The sequence below is a fragment of the Staurois parvus genome, unplaced genomic scaffold (genome assembly GCF_062004578.1).
Source record: "Staurois parvus isolate SC_StPar_1 unplaced genomic scaffold, SC_StPar_1.0 ptg000491l, whole genome shotgun sequence".
Lineage (NCBI taxonomy): Eukaryota > Metazoa > Chordata > Amphibia > Anura > Ranidae > Staurois > Staurois parvus.
This window is the reverse complement of record NW_028318287.1, coordinates 1,934,673-1,957,500: the sequence shown is the minus strand read 5'-3', so window position 1 is coordinate 1,957,500 and position 22,828 is coordinate 1,934,673. Positions and strand designations below refer to the sequence as shown.

General features: G+C 44.4%; 1 protein-coding gene across 1 annotated transcript in view; it reads right to left on the bottom strand.

The window, feature by feature from the left end:
- PATJ (PATJ crumbs cell polarity complex component) overlaps positions 1 to 22,828 on the bottom strand; it is a 266,651-nt gene that overhangs the window by 21,175 nt on the left and 222,648 nt on the right. The window contains exon 28 of the mRNA XM_089689690.1: positions 8,445 to 8,641. Within this exon, the coding sequence (XP_089545816.1) occupies positions 8,445 to 8,641 (197 nt within the window). The remainder of the gene's footprint in view (positions 1 to 8,444; positions 8,642 to 22,828) is intronic.

The following is a 22,828-nucleotide window of genomic DNA, read 5'->3' as shown; positions in this document are numbered from 1 at the left end:
GAAGATGTGTACATGGACACATAGGAAAACATTAGGGGGAGTTCAGGGGCTGCTGAAAAAAAAAACGCTGAACAGCTCCTAAACGTGAGTTTATCAGCTGCAGTGTACATGACCCCTTATATCATATTGATGGTGGAAACTTTTTCCATTTAAATAAAAGTGGGCCAAAAAGCCCTTAAATGGCATATCTGATATGGACTGGAACTTGCTGTGAAGCCCTACCAATGAGCTAAACAACCCCCGGTCATCACAGTATTTACAGACTTCTTTCACAGATATACATACATTCAAGTATAGCAACGGGGTCCCTTTAAATAACCATTTTGTTATAAAGATAAAATCTTGAGAAACTAGCCGTAGATGGTTCAGATTCCTTCATCCACACAAGTGAGGTGGATGGAGGAATTAGGCCCCACCCCCCCACCTACTCCCACCAGGAGATTGTATTCTGACAAGTAGGACTTTCTGCTGTAGGAATGCACTGATCAGTGGTTGCAGCCTTTGATAAAAGGTTTTCCAGCTTGTTCACTTGTTTTCTGTTGAATGGGAATGGTCACACGTGGATCAAAATTTGGTTGGGCCCCGCTGAACCGGCTGAATTTTGATCCATCTATTCTCAGCTTTAGTATATGTAAGCTCAGGCAAGTAACTTTTTTTATTTGCTTCCTTTTGGTCTGGAATATACAGTCATGGCCGAAATTGTTGGCACCCTTGATATTTCTCCAGGAAATCATGTATTTCTCACGAAACGTATTGCATTAACACATGTTTTGCTATACACATGTTTATTCCCTTTGTGTGTATTGGGACAAAACAAAAAAAGGGAGGAAAGAAAGCAAATTCGACATAATGTCACACAAACCTCCAAAAATGGGCTGGACAAAAGTATTGGCACCCTTTCACAACTGCGGATAAATAAGAATGTTACAAGCATGTGATGCTCCTGTAAACTCACCTGGGGCAAGTAACAGGTGTGGGCAATATAGAAATCACACCTGAAAGCAGATAAAAAGGAGAGACGTTCACTTAACCTTTGCATTGTGTGTCTGTCTGTGCCACACTAAGCATGGACAACAGAAAGAGGAGACGAGAACTGTCTGAGGACCTGAGAACCAAAATTGTGGCAAAATATCAACAATCTCAAGGTTACAAGTCCATCTCCAGAGAACTAGATTTGCCTTTGTCCACAGTGCGCAACATTATCAAGAAGTTTGCAACCCATGGCACTGTAGCTAATCTCCCTGGTCGTGGACGGATGAGGAAAATTGATGAAAGATTGCAACGCAGAATAGTCCGGATGGTGGATAAGCAGCCCCAAACATGTTCCAAAGACATTCAAGCTGTCCTGCAGGCTCAGGGAGCATCAGTGTCAGCGCGAACTATCCGTCGACATTTAAATGAAATGAAACGCTATGGCAGGAGACCCAGGAGGACCCCACTGCTGACACAGAGACATAAAAAAGCAAGACTACAGTTTGCCAAAATGTACTTGAGTAAGCCAAAAGCCTTCTGGGAAAACGTCTTGTGGACAGATGAGACCAAGATAGAGCTTTTCGGTAAAGCACATCATTCTACTGTTTACCGAAAACGGAATGAGGCCTACAAAGAACAAAACACAGTACCTACGGTAAAATATGGTGGAGGTTCAATGATGTTTTGGGGTTGTTTTGCTGCCTCTGGCACTGGGTGCCTTGACTGTGTGCAAGGCATCATGAAATCTGAGGATTACCAAAGGATTTTGGGTCGCACTGTAGGGCCCAGTGTCAGAAAGCTGGGTTTGCGTCCAAGATCCTGGGTCTTCCAGCAGGACAATGACCCCAAACATACGTCAAAAAGCACTCAGAAATGGATGGCAAAGAAGCGCTGGAGAGTTCTGAAGTGGCCAGCAATGAGCCCAGATCTAAATCCCATTGAACACCTGTGGAGAGATCTTAAAATTGCTGTTGGGAAAAGGTGTCCTTCCAATAAGAGAGACCTGGAGCTGTTTGCAAAGGAAGAGTGGTCCAAAATTCCGGGTGAGAGGTGTCAGAAGCTTATTGATGGTTATAGGAAGCGACTGATTTCAGTTATGTTTTCCAAAGGGTGTGCAACCAAATATTAAGTTAAGGGTGCCAATACTTTTGTCCAGCCCATTTTTGGGGTTTTGTGTGACATTATGTCATATTTGCTTTTCTGCCTCTGTTTTATATTTGTTCCAATACATACAAAGGGAATAAACATGTGTATAGCAAAACATGTGTTAATGCAATACCTTTTTTGTGTGAAATACTTGATTTTCAGGAAAAATATCAAGGGTGCCAACAATTTCGGCCATGACTGTATACCATTGGAAGTGTATTGTTACATCTGTTTGACAAGATCAACAAGTTTTGTTGCACCTCTCAAACATTCAGGGCCAATTCACACTGACTTGTACCAAAACGCAATTCAATTTCCATCCATTTTACTCGCATTTTATTACAGGTACTTATATATATATTTATTTCAGGTACTTGTATAGCGCCGTCAATTTACGCAGCGCTTTACATATATACAGTGGGGCAAAAAAGTATTTCAGGTTTTTAATATGACTTTACACAGCCAACGTTACCAACGTTATTAAAACGCCCCATGTGCATGGAGCTAGAATACAATGATTACTGGGTCTGGGTCTGGGTCTTCCAACATGACAATGATCCCAAATATACCGCCCGGGCAACGAAGGAGTGGCTTCGTAAGAAGCATTTCAAGGTCCTGGAGTGGCTTAGCCAGTCTCCAGATCTCAACCCCATAGAAAACCTTTGGAGGGAGTTGAAAGTCCGTGTTGCCCAGCGACAGCTCCAAATCATCACTGATCTAGAGGAGATCTGCATGGAGGATGGTCCAACATACCAGCAACAGTGTGTGCCAACCTTGTGAAGACTTACAGGAAACGTCTGACCTCTGTCATTGCCAACAAAGGATATATAACAAAGTATTGACATGAACTTTTCATATTCACCAAATACTTATTTTCCACCATAATGTGCAAATAAATTCTTTCCAAATCAGCCAATGTGATTGTCTGGATTTGTTTTCTCATTTTGTCTCTCATAGTTGAGGTCTACCTATGATGCCAATTACAGGCCTCTCTCATCTTTGTAAGTGGGAGAACTTGCACAATTGGTGGCTGACTAAATACTTTTTTGCCCCACTGTATAGTACATTCACATCAGTCCCTAACCCTCAAGGGGCGTACAATCTAAGGTCCCTAACTCACATTCATACATACACATACTAGGGACAATTAAGACAGGAGCCAATTCACCTACCAGCATGTCTTTGGAGTGTGGGAGGAAACCCACGCAGGCACAGGGAGAACATGCAAACTCCAGGCAGGTGGTGCCATCGTTGGGATTCGAACCAATGACCTTAGTACTGTCCGGCAGAAGTGCTAACCAGTTAGCCACTATGCTGTGTTTTAATGCGCGCTGATGTCTGTTGACATACATTTTGCATCTTTGTGCAACACAATGTAACATTATGGTGTGAATAGGACACATTGGAAATTGTTTTTCCGATGTCTTTCCATTGATCTGCGTTTTACAGCTGCGCTAGAATGCATTGGTATGAAATGGCCCATCCTGTGTCCTCTGCACACGTCCTCCAGCAATCTCCTAGTTGTGATATTGGACTACAGAAAGATTAGCTTTCATGTTGTAGAGATTTGAGGGTGGGAGTGGTGGAGTAGTTTAGCAAAAAGGTAGGGCTAACAACATTCAGTCCACAAAATACTTTGTTGTTAACCCTCGACAGAAATTTAGATGCCGAGTGCATTTCTGGCAGGTCAACAGGTATTCTCTGTACTTGTAGAGTCTTTAAAAAAGGGACTTTTAACTTAGGCAGGCCACAGATTCTCTTTCCTTCAATCATTGGCTGAAGAAAATTGCTTGATTCCCCCAACAGTCAGGAATCTCTCCTGCTGCGGTATTGTATTGTGAAAGCAGGAGGTTTCCCCACCATAAGCCCTCATGCACACGGGACGTTTTTACAGCGGCTGTTTTTGTCTGATGTTTTTTTCTACAGCTAGTAAACCCCCCAGCATGTTATCCTGTGTGTCCATCCCCGTCATGTTATCCTACGTGTCCATCCCCGGCATGTTATCCTATGTGTCCATCCCCGTCATGTTATCCTACGTGTCCATCCCCGGCATGTTATCCTATGTGTCCATCCCCGTCATGTTATCCTACGTGTCCATCCCCGGCATGTTATCCTACGTGTCCATCCCCGTCATGTTATCCTACGTGTCCATCCCCGGCATGTTATCCTATGTGTCCATCCCCGTCATGTTATCCTGTGTGTCCATCCCCGGCATGTTATCTTACGTGTCCATCCCCGTCATGTTATCCTACGTGTCCATCCCCGGCATGTTATCCTACGTGTCCATCCCCGGCATGTTATCCTACGTGTCCATCCCCGGCATGTTATCCTACGTGTCCATCCCCGGCATGTTATCCTACGTGTCCATCCCCGGCATGTTATCCTACGTGTCCATCCCCGGCATGTTATCCTACATGTCCATCCCCGGCATGTTATCCTACGTGTCCATCCCCGGCATGTTATCCTACGTGTCCATCCCCGCCATGTTATCCTACGTGTCCATCCCCGCCATGTTATCCTACGTGTCCATCCCCGCCATGTTATCCTACGTGTCCATCCCCGCCATGTTATCCTACGTGTCCATCCCCGCCATGTTATCCTACGTGTCCATCCCCGCCATGTTATCCTACGTGTCCATCCCCGCCATGTTATCCTATGTGTCCATCCCCGGCATGTTATCCTACGTGTCCATCCCCGGCATGTTATCCTACGTGTCCATGCACACAGACTAATCAAGGGACGTTTTTTGGCTTGGAAAATAAAATCCAGGACTACTGGGTTTCTAGAGGAGTTTTTTAGCTGTAAAAATTATCTAACGCTAAAAAACATGGCAAAACGCGGCAAACTAGTGCTTTTGGACTTTTTTTTTACTGAAAAAAAATTTTTTTTTTGGTAGAAAAATAAAAAAACTCTTAAAAAACGCAAATGTGAAAAACCGCAGCTAAACGCTAATACAAAAACACTGAAAAACTCAGGTTTTTAATGTGACTTTACACAGCCAACGTTACCAGCGTTATTAAAACGCCCCATGTGCATGGAGCTAGAATACAATGATTACTGCTGGCGGCTATAGCCATCAGCAGTGATAGCACAAAACAAAAAAAAAACCCTGGTCTTGCTGAAGTCCATTTATAGATCGACTTCAGTACAATCAGCCTGCCCATAGAAGAATTGAAATTCGGTTGTTTCCTGCTGAACTGGCCGAATTTCGATCCGCCTAAGGCAGGCTTTAACCAGAGCCACAGAGTACAAAACAAATGGAGATTCAACACACCAGAATAAATGGATGCAGCAAGGATGTAATGATGAATGATTGTGTTGGAAGATATTTTCTCCTCGCCGAACAGATGAACAGCGGGTAGATTCCACCAACGTTAATTAAACAGAATCAAGAAAGATTAGATCAATTTGTAGCTCTCTAGAAATTTGCACAAATAAAGATGAGGGAAACCACAATTAAAAAGCTTTATTGTGACAAGATACTAAGAATGCTTTCTTTTTTTTTTTTTTTTTTTTTGCATAAAAGGGGTTTTATTTTTTAGGATTGTTTTGCAGTTACTTTATTTCCATTTTTCCTTTAGTGCAGTGTTTGTCAACATTTTTTCAGTCAAGGCACCCTTTAAAATTATGGACAGTCCTGAGGCACCCTTTAAAATTATGGACAGTCCTGAGGCACCCTTTAAAATTATGGACAGTCCTGAGGCACCCCATTCTAAAATGTGAAAAACTATTCTATTACTTTTATATCACAAAACAGCATCCACACATGTAGGACACCCAACATTAGAGGGGATTTATTCTTCCAAAACAAATACACTTTTGCACACTGGTACTGACTAGTATTCCTATGTTTCTCTTCACCCTCTTTTTCTCCATCACTGAGCTAATGTGACCCCAGCAGTGATGGAGAGGGGCAGGGGAGGGTCAAACTAGGCTGCTGTGCAGGCAGCTGACATCCTTCTTATCAACTGATCATGTCATTGGTTGTCAGGACGCCAGTGTCTAGAAGGTGGTAATGGTGCACAATAAAAACCCATGGCTTTGTGTAACTAAAAAGCAGGCTTGTTCCACCCGCTGTCTTGTATACAAGTTTTGGGCAATTTTTAGACATTTTGCCAAGGCACCCCTGAAGAAACCTCAAGGCACGCCAGGGTGCCTGGGCACCCTGATTGAGAAAGGCTGATTTAGAGATTCACATCCAGATTTCAGCATGGACTGGAAAGATGGGACAGCCACCTCTAAAGAGCTTTTTTATGGTGATGTAGACACCTTATTTTCTTGACCACATTGAAGAGATGTCATATGCAACAAGTAACCAAGCTCTACCTTCAGAACCTTGGCTAGTTGTTGAGCATCATGGCATCCATTTTGCTTTCCTCTCTTTAACCCATTTATGACCTAACACACGTATAGTGGCAAAGTGGAGGCCTTTAACGCCCACATGTCACACATATGCATCACTGGGTGGTTGATGTCTCTGTGCTGAGAGTGCACTCATAACAGACTGAGCTGTGAAAGACAGTTCTTGGTCCCTGCTAATGTTCCATAGCTGAAGGAACCGGCTCCCAAGCATGTGACCATAGTGACAGCCATTCACAGTGGTCACAAGATCAACTGATCTTTCCCACCCCTTGGCTTTCAGAACTTTTTAAAGGGACACTGGAGTTGATAGGAAGGGGTTAAAGTCAAATAGAATCCTAAAACAGTCAGTATATCTCTACAATACATGCACATGTTTTATCCCTTTTATGATGTTGCAAGTACTGAAAAATTCCTACCGGAATTCCAGGGAGCTCCTAACTTTGTTTGGGTTAACAAAATGCTACTTCTAGTAACAGTGAAGTGGCGAGCGGGCGACCAGATATGATTATTGCACCACATCCTTTAAAGTTGCAAATATTCAATAGAGAAGATGGAACTTTCAGGGTGCATGAACATGAATATTTGATGCCCAGTATATCCTCTACAACGGTTGGTTTTGGACGTGTAGGCCAATCAGGATCTTTTTTAGGTCATTTTCTCCTAGCTACGTGAGCTTTCACATCCAGGGTGAGCCATTGAGTCCCATGTATGTATGTGTAATATATATATATATATATATATATATATATATATATAAGTTGTTTGGCAATTGTATCATTTTCTTTGATATATCTCTAGACTGCCTCGGTGGTAGAATTTTCTTCAAAGAAATCTTCCCTGAAGAAGCCCAGGAGGGCAAAACATGTAGGGAGTAACTACAATTACATAACCAAGTTTGAATCTCAGTTTTACTTTTAGTACTGAAATTGTTTTTATGTTTCTGTATTTTTTTCCTTTCGTGTTTTTTACAAAAATACGAAATAAAAATGATATAACTTTTCAATATGTTTTGTATTCATGTTCATGCACCCTGAAAGTCCCATCTTCACTGAGATCCCAAGCAGCTTTGTCAGCCCTGCCTGCTGGACTACAGAACTCCACCTATTTCTACTCCTCTCTGTCCTTTTCCCCATGCATACGTTGGGGGTGATGTATTAAAACTAGAGAGTACAAAATCTGGTGCAACGAAACCAATCAGCTTCCAGTTTTTTGAAGTTAGAAGCTGAATGGCTATCATGCACAGCTGCACCAGATTTTGCACTCTCCAGTTTTAGTAAATCAACCCCATTGAGTTCTTTCCTAACAACACCACTTGAATCTGCAAGAATTTTAAATGCCGGATGATGATGTCACAGAGAATAAAAAAAGGCCATTTCTTACTGCAAGAAAAAGAGAAAATAAAAAAATAAAAAATGATGCTGGGACACTAGTTAAATTTGGGTAAGACCTGGATATAACCTTTAATTGCAGCAATTCATTTTGAAGGTAAGGGACATAACCCACCAAAGGTCAGTAAGAACACACAGTCACGTCAAGCTACTAGGCACCACTGCACCCATCCTATTTTCTGGCCCTTACTCTGCATGAGCTGTCACACTTTGGTGTTGTAGAAAACCAAAGCCCAATGGAATTTCAAAAAAATTATAGTAGTTACCAGGGGCGGACTGACCATTTGGAAACTTGGGCACTGCCCGAGGGCCCGGGGTCAGTAGGGGGCCCCATGAGGTGCCCCTGGTACCTTTTTCATAGGCTTTGAGTTTGGGCAAGGACACAGGGGCCCCATGATCCCCTATTGCCCGGGGGCCCCCATGAGTTGTCAGTCCGCCCCTGGTAGTTACCTAGTTTTGTTCACTAGTTAGACTGGAGACATAGTACAGCAATCTCCTGGAGAACACAGAAGATCACAATAGCCATTTTAGCAGCTAAGCCTGTATTATTTACCATATATATCCAGTAAGATTTACCTCCAATAATTCATCTCCAACTTGGATTCTCCCATCTCTTCCAGCAGGTCCATCTGGATTTATGGCTACCACAAAGATACTCATCCGTGATCGGTCCTTATTGCCCGCCAAACTGAGGCCAAGTCCATGTTTATCTTTCTCCAGTTCAACGATTTGCAGTTCCCCCGGAAGGTCAGCATATCTCTGCCTTATTTTCTCTATTGGGATACGAAGGAAATAGAATTAATCATAAGTATACAGAACATATATACAAATATATTAAACATCAGGATGTGCGCTGTACAAAAAACCCTAAAGTATCCTGAATATACTCTGCCACCAAACAGTAGGTAAAATCAAAATTACAGAAACTTTTTTTTTTTCTTTTTCCTTTACACAATTCATTTTTTATTGCAGTGTGCCATTGAACTTTCTACAGGAAAATTCAACTCCCTCGCACAGTCCTTCCTTGCCGGTCCAGCCCTTTTCTGAGTGTCCAGTTTACTATCTGTGCTGGCACAGCTCCTTCATCCCTCCCCCACACCTCCCTGCATAACCATTTAATCAGATGCCAGAGGAGGAGTGAAGGGGAATACCAAAAAGAGTGTCACTTGATTGGCAGTGCAAAATTTACTGGGGCCAATGACATCAAATCCAAGATAGCATCACCCAGCAGCAGTCTCAAGGCTTTTGAAGGTCTACACAATGGAGGCCTTTACAGGTAAATGACATGCCTAAAACATGTTAAATGCACATAAACCCTTAATGGCTGAATTTTGTTGAAATGAATTGCCAGGCAAAAGGGTCTCTCTAACCATTGAAAATTAGCAAAGGATAGTATTACAGTAAGGTAACCATACCCAGCCTAATGTTCTCAGTCCGCTATTGCTTTAAATCTTGTTACTTTATAAAGCTTGCAATCAGAGGTGCATTCGGGGGAAGCTATACTAAAGCAGAACTTCAATCAGAAGGTGAAATTCCACTTGTGTGCACCCCCCTCCACTGCTACATTAGCACTTTTTGGGGGGCAGTGGGTACCTGGTTTTGACAGTTACCTGCTCCCACTTCCGGGTCTGATTGCTGCAGCGATCTGTGAGGAAGTTCCCCCCAACAGCCTTCTGAGACAATCACAGGTTCCAAAAGACTGTGGGACCATTCACAAAGCTCAATGCAGCCTTCCTCTGCAAAGGAAACCAGCTATGAAGCCGGAAGGCTTCACACCTGGTTTCCCTTACTTAAGATGGCAGTGCCTAGACCTGAAACCAATTGAAGAATCCATTGAAGAATCAGCTCAGGTGAGGACATCGCTGGAGCCTTGGATAAATAAGTGGAGACTGTAGCTCCACTTTAAGTTCACCTTTGGAACATGTATTTAGGTTGGAACATGTAACATGTTACAGCTTCTGCCTCCTCTCCCCCCCGATTCCCCCCTCCACCCCCATAACAGAAGGCGGAGTTTCCCCTCCCTCACCCTCTGTCAGTTTTTCAAAACAGCACAGCTTTACAGGGCCCCACCCACACAGGGCCCCACCCACACAGCCATGTTATTCATTCACAGATTCCTGTGAATGAATAAACTACAAGTACCGTCTGCTACAGTCTAGTTTCAATAGGCTGCGGGGGCACTAATGAGCACTCTTGTAGTATACTGAAATGTCCTCCTGTTTTAAACAGAAAGCCCGTAAAAGGATATAGGCTGAAAGCTGGAGGACATTTCTGCAGGAACCCACATTGCACCCATGATCTACTTGTGGGGAGGTGCAGCAGCAATAAATACTCTCATAATCCAATTTCAGGAAGCAAAACTTGTACTGAATTTAAAAGCTGAACTTCACAAACAGCCCAGTGGGAAGGCACCCGACTGGGAACAGCAATGTGTAGCAGAGCAGGTCTTAAATGTACCAACAGCGTCTGTCTGGAGGGGCAGAATGCAGCCTGGCCAAATGGGAAGATTCCAGTAAGGCTGGCATTCCCCAACCTTTTTCCTACTCGTCTGGAACCTCACCCTTCCACTAGTCCCCGACAGATGGGTGACCTGTCCCTACAATACCCACATGCGTGTCAAGCCCGGGAGCTAGTGTCTTAAATAGATTCTGCCTGACCCAAGCTGGCCACCAGAGGCACATGGGACGACAGCAACCAACCAGATATCTCTCCCAGCGACCCATGAAACCTTAGAGGAACCATGTTCCTCCTGTCTTCCTCTCCCTCTGCAATGCCAAAGTGGTTGAGCGCCACCTGAAGTGGAGAAAGCAGACTGTACCTGCCTATGTAATGACCGTGGGTGCAATGCTTTCCAGGCTCCTGCAAGAAAAAATATTACACACTTTTTTTGTATTGCAAAAATATATGTGGAATGGAACTGACCCAGTCTGCACTTGGGTACTTCCGTTATAATACCGCTTCTCCGTCCGAACACTGACCACAGACACCACAGCCAACCAAACAAGACTAGACGACACCAATCTGTCTGAACACGGAACTCTTTATTTGAAACTGGCTTTTTATACACTCAAGGGCAATTCCCCCTCCCCGCATAATGACACAGGGCGGGGCAATCTACACTTAGCAACAAGACACACACACAGGCATTCAAACTTCACACCAGCAGACAGTCCCATCAGGAGGGAGGGCTGCTGGAGACTCCCCCCACTAAGCTAATACACAAACACATACATCCCATAATAGTTTGCTCCCAAGCAAGACACACAATAGAACAATGGGATGCAACCACATGGCATTAAACTATCAACAACCCCCCACCCCAATATTAAGACAGATCACCCTGTATCCCTAACAGGCACAGGGTGACTTACACATAAGAGGGATATGGGGAGCTGAGACAGGGGTCTCCCCACCTCTCCAAAGTGAACTGGGTTCCATGGGCCCCCACCCAAAGTGACTCCCGTCACAATATGCATTTATTATTTTTTCAGCAAACGTGAACTTAGCCTTTAATGCAAATGCTGGCTCTGCTTCTTGATTAGTAATGTTGCTCAGTAATCGGGCCTTGCTGTTCCTCTCTCTCAATACAAGACTACCAGTCAGGTCTGACTTAATGAAGACAGCGAACTGACAATTTACTTCAGCATTAGTGAGGGACTTTGCTAAAATAATAATATCTGCTAGTTGGAGAATTGACCAACTTTGTAGGAAATACAAGTGGAAGAAAAATGTCCTCATCAAATGAGATGGTTGCTAGTACGGTCATGCGGTATGTCACCTTGACACATGTCCACCACCAACAAACGATTCACCTTATGCCTGCAAAGAACTAAAGCACTGTAGAAATTTAGCAATCCTTTGGATCAATATCCTGGGCTAGCCACGGCTGCCAATAAATGCCACTTAACACTACTCAAGGTTTCTTACAAATGGCCGTTGCTATGGTTATGGAGGTGGAAATAAAAAATATGTTAAAGGATGAAGGTATTAAAACGTTGAGACGATGTAATTTGCTGTTATATTAAATGTTGTAATCTCAAGGAAAGCAATACTTTCTATTCTCTGCTGGACAAGGGACTGACATTGAGCCTGAAAGGCCCTTTGTGGCATGTCATATGGGGTAATAAAAGGAACCTGATGTTAACAGAGGCACGAACGCAAGATGGCAGCTGCTGTACAGCAATCCAATTCAATTTCCCGGGAGAGCCATATCAAGGCACAAGGCCCATACCACAGATGGGACAATCTCAGAAATCGCACGTAGCAAGGCAAAAACCCATGCTGGGATTCTCAGATCTTGAAGCTAAACTCCAGGCAGATATAAAACACACAAATGACTGCTGTCATTTTTAGCCTCTAAATGCCTTGTAATTATGTGAGAAAAAGTAATTTTTTTTTTATTAAACCAAAAGGATACCCAGACTTCAAAATGTGACACTAAACTCAGTTTTAAGAAAAGAAAATTAAATTCCAGTATGTATTCTTATTTAAAAAAAAAGTCCATTCTATTGCTCTCAGCCTCCTCCAAATCTTCACTTTTTTTTTTGTAGCCATGACTTGACTTCCTGTTAGAGGGTGGCTACATTCATTCTCCATGACCCCACAACAGGGGCAGACTGACCATTTGGAAACTCGGGCACTGCCCGAGGGCCCGGGGTCAGTAGGGAGCCCCATAAGATGCCCCTGGTACCTTTTTCATAGGCTTTTTTGAGTTTGAGCAAGGACACAGGGGCCCCATGATCCCCTATTGCCCGGGGGCCCCATGAGTTGTCAGTCCGCCCCTGCCCCACGGTATGTAGGAATGTAGTCACCCTCTCCTGCTTGCTCCCGAGACTATGGAATTATGTGCATAGAGGAGTGTACAGGACCACAACTAATGTGCACCACTTATTCTACGGGGGAAAAGGAGAGGAGCAGATGCCTGCAAAGGGGTATTAAAAAGAGGCAGAAAAACACAGCAAGAAACTATTTAATGAAAAATAAAATTACAGGGTCATTAAAGTGGTAATAAAATTACATTTTTAAAAAATCATTGACGGCAGGGTCTTTAAAAAACAAAAGTCTGTCATAAATGGCTCTTCTGGCTTGTAACATAATCTGAGCCTCGCATGCACAGCGCAGACCACATTTATAGTATCCTAGCTAAGCTGTGATGATGTGACTCCTGTGCGCATGCACCAAAGTGACATCACTGCAGCCTGACCACTCAAGTGGCCAAAGAGATGGAACCCAGACAGAAGACTGGTCAAAGATGGAGGAGCCTGGGACCAGCAGAACCAGGGTCAGCATGGTGCTGGAGGGTTCTGTTTGACAGGTAAGTGCCATAATGTGCCAGTGTGCATATTAGCACATTAGGCCATGAACCTGCAGGGGGCTCATTTTAAATACAATTCTTTGCAGTTTATTACTGCTTTAGATAGTGGAGGTATATGGATTATTTTTACAGAACACAGATCTTTCAAAGGATAAGTTCACTTGCAGGTAAAAATAAAAAATGTGAATTTACTAAATGTTTTTTTTTTTTTTTTTGAAGTCTGGAAAGAATTACACCAGCGATCGGCAGGTCACTGGTGCAATGCAAACTGTCAGAGTGTCTGTGTGCCCGTACATCCCGGACAAGCAGATAAAGACTCAATGAACTACTACAGCACTCAACATCACCATGGACGTTCATTGAGAACTACAAGCCGACAGTCGATGTAAATGAATGACGTGGCCGTGTGGGCAGAGCCCCGCACGGCTGTGTGGTTTTCAAAAAGTGACAGCTAGCACAGGGAACTTCTCCCCATACTGCTGTCACAGGGAGAGGGGCGGTCGGGCAGCAGCTGCAGTGGTGGGAACAAACAATGGGTGGAACATGTAACATGTTACCAAAGGTGAACTTATCCATTAAGGTATTGGCACACAAAAAGGTTAAAAAAACAAACAAAAAAAAAACAAAGAACCATTTACAGTCCACTAAGAAAACTATCACTTTAAAAAAAACCTTTAAAAGGAAAAAGGGCCTCTCCACAATGTTTAAGGGGGATGCTGTCAACTGGACACTATGAACCATGTATTGTGCCAATGCCCTAAAATGCTGACCATTAAGGATAGGCACTTTTGGGGAGCGGGTACCCAAATTTGACAGGTACCCGCTCCCACTTCCATCATCTAGGCCAGGGGTAGGCAACCTGCGGATCTCTAGCTGTTGTGGAACTACATTTCCCATGAGGCATTGCGACATTACAAAACTGACAGTTACAGCTATGACTTGCAGAAGCATGATGGAACTTGTAGTCCTGCAACAGCTGCAAAGCCGCAGGTTGCCTACCCCTGGCCTAGGCGATCAGAAGAGGAAGTTGTCCTCCCCCACTCCCTCCCTGTAGTCTTCTGGGACACGTGACAGGTCCCAGAAGACCACGGGCCATTCACAAAGCACAGCGCTTCTCGCGCATGCGCAGTGGGCACCCGGCTGTGGAGCTGGGGAGAGAAGACGGCCGGTGAAATAAGCGGTGATGGGGACACCGCAGGACCGAGGGACAGGCAAGTAGTGTTTTTGTAGCTGCTGACTTTTATTTATTTATTTTTAGGTGGAACTCCGCTTTAACAAAAATGGTGGCCTCCAGCAATAAGAAACAGGAGCAATGCTGGAGGCAATTTACAGCACACACCCATTTAGGTTGCATAATTACTAATGTTGAGTTGTATGTCTTTTTATTACAGAACATTAACCACTTCCCGACCACCCTATAGAAGAAGTACTGCTACAGAGCGGCAGGGATGCGCAAAATCACGTACATATACACACACGATGTTCTAATTCCGGGTAGGGGGCGCATCCGTGCGCTTCCTGCCTGCACTACTATTAGCTCCTCGGCATGTCAAGCACTGGGTCCCGGCTGCCGATTCTCAGCCGGGACTTCGTGATCGGCGGTGGAGCTGACTGGAGAGGTCTGTATGGTAACAATACAGATCGCTCTCCTGTCAACACGAACAGGCTGCTTTGTATTGCTCTGCACAGCAGAGGAATACAAAGCTGCTTGTCTACACAGTAAAACACACACAGCACATAGTTAACCCTTTGTTCGCCCCCGACGTTAACCCCTTCCTGCCCAGTGTCATTAGTACAGTGTCAGTTAGTTCCCCCCCCCCCCCAGTGTCAGAATGCCCGCCGCAGTCCCGCTATAAGTCGCTGATCGCCGCCACTACTAGTAACAAAAAAAAAAAAATTCCAGTATATATACCGCCATTTGTAGACGCTATAACTTTTCATGGAAACTAATTTACACGTATTGGGATTTTTTTTTGCAGCAAAGACGTAGCAGAATACAGTTGTACCTAACGTTATGAAGAAATTTTCTAAAAAAAAATGTTATTGGACATTTTTAATAGCAATAAGTCAAAGTTTATTTTCAGATTTGTCGGTCTTTATATCGCAAAAAATTTAAAAAAACCCAGAGGTGACCAAATACCACCGAAAGAAAGCTCAATTTGTGGGGAAAAAAAAAAAAGGACATAAATTTAATTTGGGTGCAGAGTTGCATGACCGCACAATTGTCAGTTAAAGTAACACAGCGCCGTATCGCAAAAAATTGCCTGGTCAGGAAGATGCGGTTAGCTGGAAGAATTGCAGCAATGAAAACCTGCAGTCTGCGGCATCTTTAGATTTTGAAAAACAAACTGAACTGGATTATGATTGACAAACTTACCTCTGCAATACAACAAATCCCAACTAAATTTAACAAAATGTGGGAACAGAGGGGTGGATTTACAAAAGGCAAATAGACGGCACACTTTGCAAATGTAGTGGCACTCTGCAAGAACAGTTGCTCCAGAGCTTAGTAAATAAGGGGAAGCTCGGCTGACTTCCATCATCCAATCATGTGCAAGCAAACATGCTTTTTTCTTTTTTATTCCACTTCCATGTGTTTGGTTATTTTGTGCAAAGTGAATCTTTACCTCATTTACTAAGGCAGCCTTTCTCAACCAGGGTGCCTTGAGGTTTCTTCAGGGGTGCCTTGGCAAAATGTCTAAGAACTGTCCGTAACTTGTATAAAAGCCAGTGGCTGCCTTTTAGTTACACAAAGCCACAGGTGTTCATTGTGCACCATCAGGACCTTCTAGCCACCACCGTCCTGACAACCAATGACATCATCAGTTGATAAGAAGGATGTCAACTGCCTGCACAGCATCCTAGTTTGACCCTCCCCTGCCCCTCTCCATCAGTGCTGGGGTCACATCAGCTCAGTGATGGGGGAAAAAAACTGAGGGAGAAGAGAAACACTGGTATACTAGTCAGTACCACGGTGCAAAAGTGTATTTGCTTTGGAAGGATAAATAACTTCTAATGTTGGGTTTCCGACATGTGTGGATGTTGCTGCGTTATATAGTTTTTCACATTTTAGAATGGGGTGCCTCCGGATTGTCTATAATTTTAAAGGGTGCCTCGGGACTGTCCATAATTTGAAAGGGTGCCTCAAGACTGTCCATAATTATAAAGGGTGCCTCAAGGCTGTCCATAATTATAAAGGGTGCCTCGGGACTGTCCATAATTATAAAGGGTGCCTCTTGACTGTCCATAATTATAAAGGGTGCCTCGGGACTGTCCATAATTTTAAAGGGTGCCTCAAGGCTGTCCATAATTTTAAAGGGTGCCTCGGGACTGTCCATAATTATAAAGGGTGCCTCGGGACTGTCCATAATTATAAAGGGTGCCTCTTGACTGTCCATAATTATAAAGGGTGCCTCGGGACTGTCCATAATTTTAAAGGGTGCCTCAAGGCTGTCCATAATTTTAAAGGGTGCCTCAAGGCTGTCCATAATTTTAAAGGGTGCCTCAAGGCTGTCCATAATTTTAAAGGGTGCCTCGGGACTGTCCATAATTTTAAAGGGTGCCTCAAGGCTGTCCATAATTTTAAAGGGTGCCTCGGGACTGTCCATAATTTTAAAGGGTGCCTCAAGGCTGTCCATAATTATAAAGGGTGCCTCGGGACTGTCCATAATTATAAAGGGTGCCTCGACTGAAAAGAGGTTGAGGAACACAGTACTAAGGTCTGGACCAACTGCACTTACAAAGTGCACAGTCCATTTTCCTTTAGTACATCAACCCTAGTGTAATTACTATTATTCATTGGACCTTTGAGGACTAACCCCTTCCTTTCCTCCTCCCTTTGAGTTTACTCCAGTCAAAATCTAGAAGGGAATCAGCCTTCCCATCTTGAATTCCTATCTTTCTCCATACTTCCTTAGTAACAAGTTGGAATGGTAGGTTTATCCAGGATTTGGAAATGCAGTCTACTTGATGACGATATTTTATGATAGCACATTAATTGTTGATTTTGGGATTCTATGCAGATGTTTAGAAACATTTCTAAGAAACAGTAACAGCACTGTGAGGAGCATATTTGACTTTTCAATCATGTATTTGGGTGTATGTTGACATACTGTATCTATTACATATGATTGCAACACCTCATCATAAAGTCCCTATTAACAAGATTAGGGTCTGTTCATACTATGTGCAGTGATCTGCACCTGATCAACTCTAGTCACCACAAGGGCACACAGAAAACAATTGCCTTGTTCACCTTGTACACCCACTGAAGGCACTGTCTGTTTTCATAGGAAAGAATGTAATGTCACTTTGACATTTCAATAAAAGATTTTTTTTTTAAAAATAGTAAACTATGCCTTGACATGTAACCCCCACCCCCCATCCCCACCATCCGGACAGGACACAAGTGAAGGTGTTCCATTATTTTTTTATCAAAGTAAACATCTTTATCATTTTTTTATTCCAAGAAAATCAATTCAGCATTCCGACAGTTTTCATTCCCCGAGTTTGATTTGAGGCATTCCTATACACCGGTACCAGAGGATTTCGGCAAACTGCTTGAAGGATGAAACCTCTGAGTGTGAAGCTAAATAACTAAGTAGAAGATTTGGGGAAAGAGGCCGTAGGGATAAAGATCTTAGCAAGACTGACAAGAAAACTAAAACAAGCGAGACAGGCTTGGAGCAATTACCTCGAATACAGTACGAGAGAGCGAAAACTACTCGATTCATTACAAGGTACGCCCAGGAATCTACTGAGATTAGATTTTAATGTTTTTAACCACTTCCAGTCCGGACACTTTCCCCCCCCCTTCCAGTCCGGACACTTTCCCCCCCCCTTCCAGTCCGGACACTTTCACCCCCTTCCAGTCCGGACACTTTCACCCCCTTCCAGTCCGGACACTTTCACCCCCCTTCCAGTCCGGACACTTTCCCCCCCCCCTTCCAGTCCGGACACTTTCCCCCCCCCCTTCCAGTCCGGACACTTTCCCCCCCCCCCTTCCAGTCCGGACACTTTCCCCCCCCTTCCAGTCCGGACACTTTCCCCCCCCCTTCCAGTCCGGACACTTCCCCCCCCCTTCCAGTCCGGACACTTCCCCCCCCCTTCCAGTCCGGACACTTTCCCCCCCCTTCCAGTCCGGACACTTTCCCCCCCCTTCCAGTCCGGACACTTTCCCTCCCCTTCCAGTCCGGACACTTTCCCCCCCCTTCCAGTCCGGACACTTTCCCCCCCCTTCCAGTCCGGACACTTTCCCCCCCCTTCCAGTCCGGACACTTTCCCCCCCTTCCAGTCCGGACACTTTCCCCCCCTTCCAGTCCGGACACTTTCCCCCCCTTCCAGTCCGGACACTTTCCCCCCCCCCCCCCCTTCCAGTCCAGGCCAATTTTCAGCTTTCAGCGGTATCACACTTTGAATGACAATTGCGCGGTCATGCAACACTGTACCCATATGAATTTTTTTTGCATTTTTTTGAGACAGATAAAGCTTTATTTTGGTGGTATTTAGTCACCGCTGGGATTTTTATTTTGTTTGCTATGTAAATGAAACGTCCAAACATTTTGAAAAAAAGTGTTTTTGCAAATAAATAGTATTTCATCATAAATCTTGGCCACAATTTATTCCGTTCTATTTTTAGTAAAAAAAAAAAAAAAAATAACCTAAATTAGTTTATAACCAAAAATTATAATTTTTAAACATTTTTTTATATTATTTTTTTACATACTGTGGTGACACTGTACAACTTGTGGGGGTGATGAATATAGATATTTTTTTACACTGATTGCTTTTACACCCATAAAGGATATAGAAGCAATCATTTCTCCTTCTCTCTGGCTGCATTCTTGCAGCCATTGAGAACTACTGATTGAGCTGTGATTGGTCACAGCTTGTGACATGGTACAAGGCTGTTGTGAATAGCCCTGTACCATGTGACCTCTGTGATCATTCACAGATTTCACACGTAGTAAGCAATGATGTCACAAGTGACATCTTGCTTACTACTCTGCATGTGATCACTGATTGGCCAATCAGCGATCACATGATCGGGACCTCACACGGAGGTCCCGTCCGATGATTGGTGTTCCACTGTGTCCGGAGGACAGAGCGGGCACCGGATCGTGGTGCTGGGCGCTCCCAGGGAGCGCGCACAAGCAGGGTGCGGGGAGGCCGTTTATAAACGGCCACCCAACCCTGCACTGCCACCGTCCGGCCGTTTATATACAACGTCCGGACGGGAAGTGGTTAAGGTGGACTTTTTCTTAAAACTTTATTATTGCACAGGTTTTATATAGTGCCAAACAGTTTGCACATCGTTTACAATCTAATAATACCCAGTATTTTGTGAAATTGCTAACAAAGACTTGTGTATATTTGTAAACGTTTTGTTGTCGGTACCTCCATTTTTTTTGTGTGTCCTGTATAAATAAATGTAACTCTGTATTTATTATTAAATCATTAAATGTATTTGTTTTAATAGCAGGCAGTGTATGTAGAGCATCTACATTTAACCTCTTATTAGCTTCCTGCAGTCCCAGTACAGCAGAGCTCAGACTAGGGGAGGGGAGAAGCAGCACAAGTAACCAACCAGTTGTGCAAGAAGCATGCTTATAGGAGGAGAGAGCACAGTGACAGAGAGGTGAGCACATCAGTCTGCTGCTTCTCCTTTCACTGTCCAGTCACAGTTAGGGGGAGGGACAAGACCTGCAAGTGCTAATTAACTGCAGCAGACAAATCTGAATCTCAGGGGGGGGGGGGGGGGCGGTTGTAATAACTCATGGAGCAATTACCTTTGAATGATCGGCTCTGGATGTAGACAATCCTCGTTTAGCTCCAATCATTTGCAGGTAATCGCTCCATGAGCGATTACATGTGAGGGGCCATGAATATCTGCAGGAGCTGTATACCGCCCATTGGTTTTCCTTGGAGCTGCTGCCAGGAACCTTGCTGTGTCTTCCACATGTAATAGTTTACAGCCCTGTGCACAGGTGTGAATGGGTCCATATATAGTAAAAATTGAAGAACCCAATGGTTAATAAATACTAAATCGTAAGAAAGCAACCTTTCTACAAAAAAAAAAAAAAAAAAAGCTATAAAACTGATTTAGGTACAATATTGCATGTCTGCGTAATTGTCAAAACTATAACAGTATGTCCCCCTACTGCCACCAAACAGTCCTGACCCAATGAGGCATTGACTCCACTAGACCTTTGAAGGTATGCTGTGGTATGTGGCACCAAACAGTCCTGACCCAACAAGGCATTGACTCCACTAGACCTTTGAAGGTATGCTGTGGTATGTGGCAACAAGCCTTCAATAGCAGACCACTGCCTCAACCAGCTTGCCTTCTTTTCATAATGCATCCTAGTGCCATCTCTTCCTTTGGTATGTAACGCACACAAACCTGGCAAACCCACATGATGTGAAAGAAAACGTGATTCATCAGACCAGGCCGCCTTCTACCATTGCTCCGTGGTCCAGTTCTGATGCTCATGTACCCACTGAAGGTACCTTTGGCCATGGACATGGGTCAGAATGACTGGTCTCAGTATGCAGCCCCATACACAACAAACTACGATGCACTGTGTGTTCTTACATCTATCACAACTAGTGACTCCTCTATTGGATCAGGCTACACAAGCCATCCTTCTCTCCCCATGTAAATCAATGAGCCTTGGCCGTCCATGACCCTGTTGCCGGTTCTCCTTCCTTGGATAACTTTTGATCGGTCCTCACCACTGCATATTGGGAACATCCCACAAGAGCTGCACTTTTGGACTTGCTCTGACCAAGTAGTCCGGCCATTACAATTTGGTCCTTGTCAAAGTCGCTCAAAAACTTACGCTTGCTCATTTTTTTCTGCTTTCAACACATCAACTTCAGGGACAACATGATCACTTGCTGTCCAATACATACTACCCACTTTCAGATGCCATTGTAATGAGATTATTATACAGGAGTTATATAGCGCCAACAGTTTACACAGCGCTTTACAAGGACAGACAGTACAATTACTGCCTCCCTCCCCCCCTCTGTTGGGGTCCCCCAAGGCTCTGTCCTTGGACCCCTTCTCTTCTCCATCTACACCTCCTCCCTGGGCACACTCATACACTCCCATGGCTTCAATTATCACCTCTATGCTGACAGCCAAATCTACCTCTCCACCCCTCTCCTCACCCCCACTATCTCCGCCCGCATCACTCACCTCCTAAATAACATCTCAGACTGGATTACGCTCCATTTCCTCAAGCTTAACCTCTCCAAAACCGAACTCCTCGTCTTTCCCCCTGCCCACACCCCCCCCCCCCCCCCAGCCTACCCATCACCACCACCAACACCACTATCATTCCCGCCCTGCAAGCCAAAGTCCTTGGCGTGATTCTTGACTCGAACCTCTCCTTCCTCCCTCATGTCAAATCACTTGCAAACACCTGCAGGCTCCATCTCCGCAATATTGCCAAGATACGTGCCTTCCTCACCCCAGACACCACCAAACTTCTTGTACACTCACTGATCATCTCACGCCTTGACTACTGCAACTCTCTTCTCATTGGCCTACCCAAGTGCAGGCTCTCCCCGCTCCAGACCATCCTGAACTCAGCAGCCAGACTCATCCACCTCACCACCCGCTCCACCTCTGCCACCCCCCTCTGCCTCTCCCTCCACTGGCTCCCGATTGCCCAACGCATCAAATTTAAACTTCTAATCCTGACCTACAAAGCCGTTCATAACACTGCCCCTGACTACCTCACCAACCTGATCCCCAAGTACCACCCTACCCGTACCCTTCGCTCCTCACAGGACCTCCTATCCTGCTCCCTGGTCTCCTCCTCCCATGCACGACTGCAGGACTTCTCCAGGTCCTCCCCTATCCTCTGGAACTCACTGCCCCAATCCATCCGACTGTCGCCTTCCCTCCCCACATTCAGGCGCTCCCTCAAAACCCATCTCTTCAGGGAAGCCTACCCCACCCTCACCCAACGGCCATCCTCCCTCATTCCTCCCAGCACTTCATCCCCCTCAGCCACTTCCTATTGTTCCACTACCCCCTCCCTCCTAGATTGTAAGCTTGAAAGAGTAGGACCCTCTTACCCCTCGTACGCTGTCTGTTTTTGTTGTACTGTGCCATGTATTGTCCCCTATTGTACAGCGCTGAGCAAACCCTTTGGCGCTATATAAACTCGATGTAATAATAATAATAATAATAATAATAATTACAATACAATTTAATACAGTAGGAATCGGAAAGTCCTGCTCATTAGAGCTTACAATCTAAAAGGGAGAGTCAAAAGATACAAAAAGGTATAATAATAATCAATATTATTCACTTTACCGGTCAGTGGTCAATGTTCTGGCTGATTGTTGTACAGACCAGTACCCAAGAGGTTAAAGAAGTTGAGATTTCTATATAAACGTTGGCTGCCTATATCAGAGTATCTGCGGATCATTTTAGCCAGGCAGTAACATCTACTGGAGCATTTTTCATCATCTGCTCAGTCTGAATCACCCAGGTGTGTGACGGGTTTACTTGAAGATATTTCCATAACGGTGACAAATGATACTGCTGTGATTCTATAGAAAGTCCATAAACACCTGACACAACTGTCACTGGAGAAACTTTATTAAACCCGAGGGGCGGCAGCAGTGA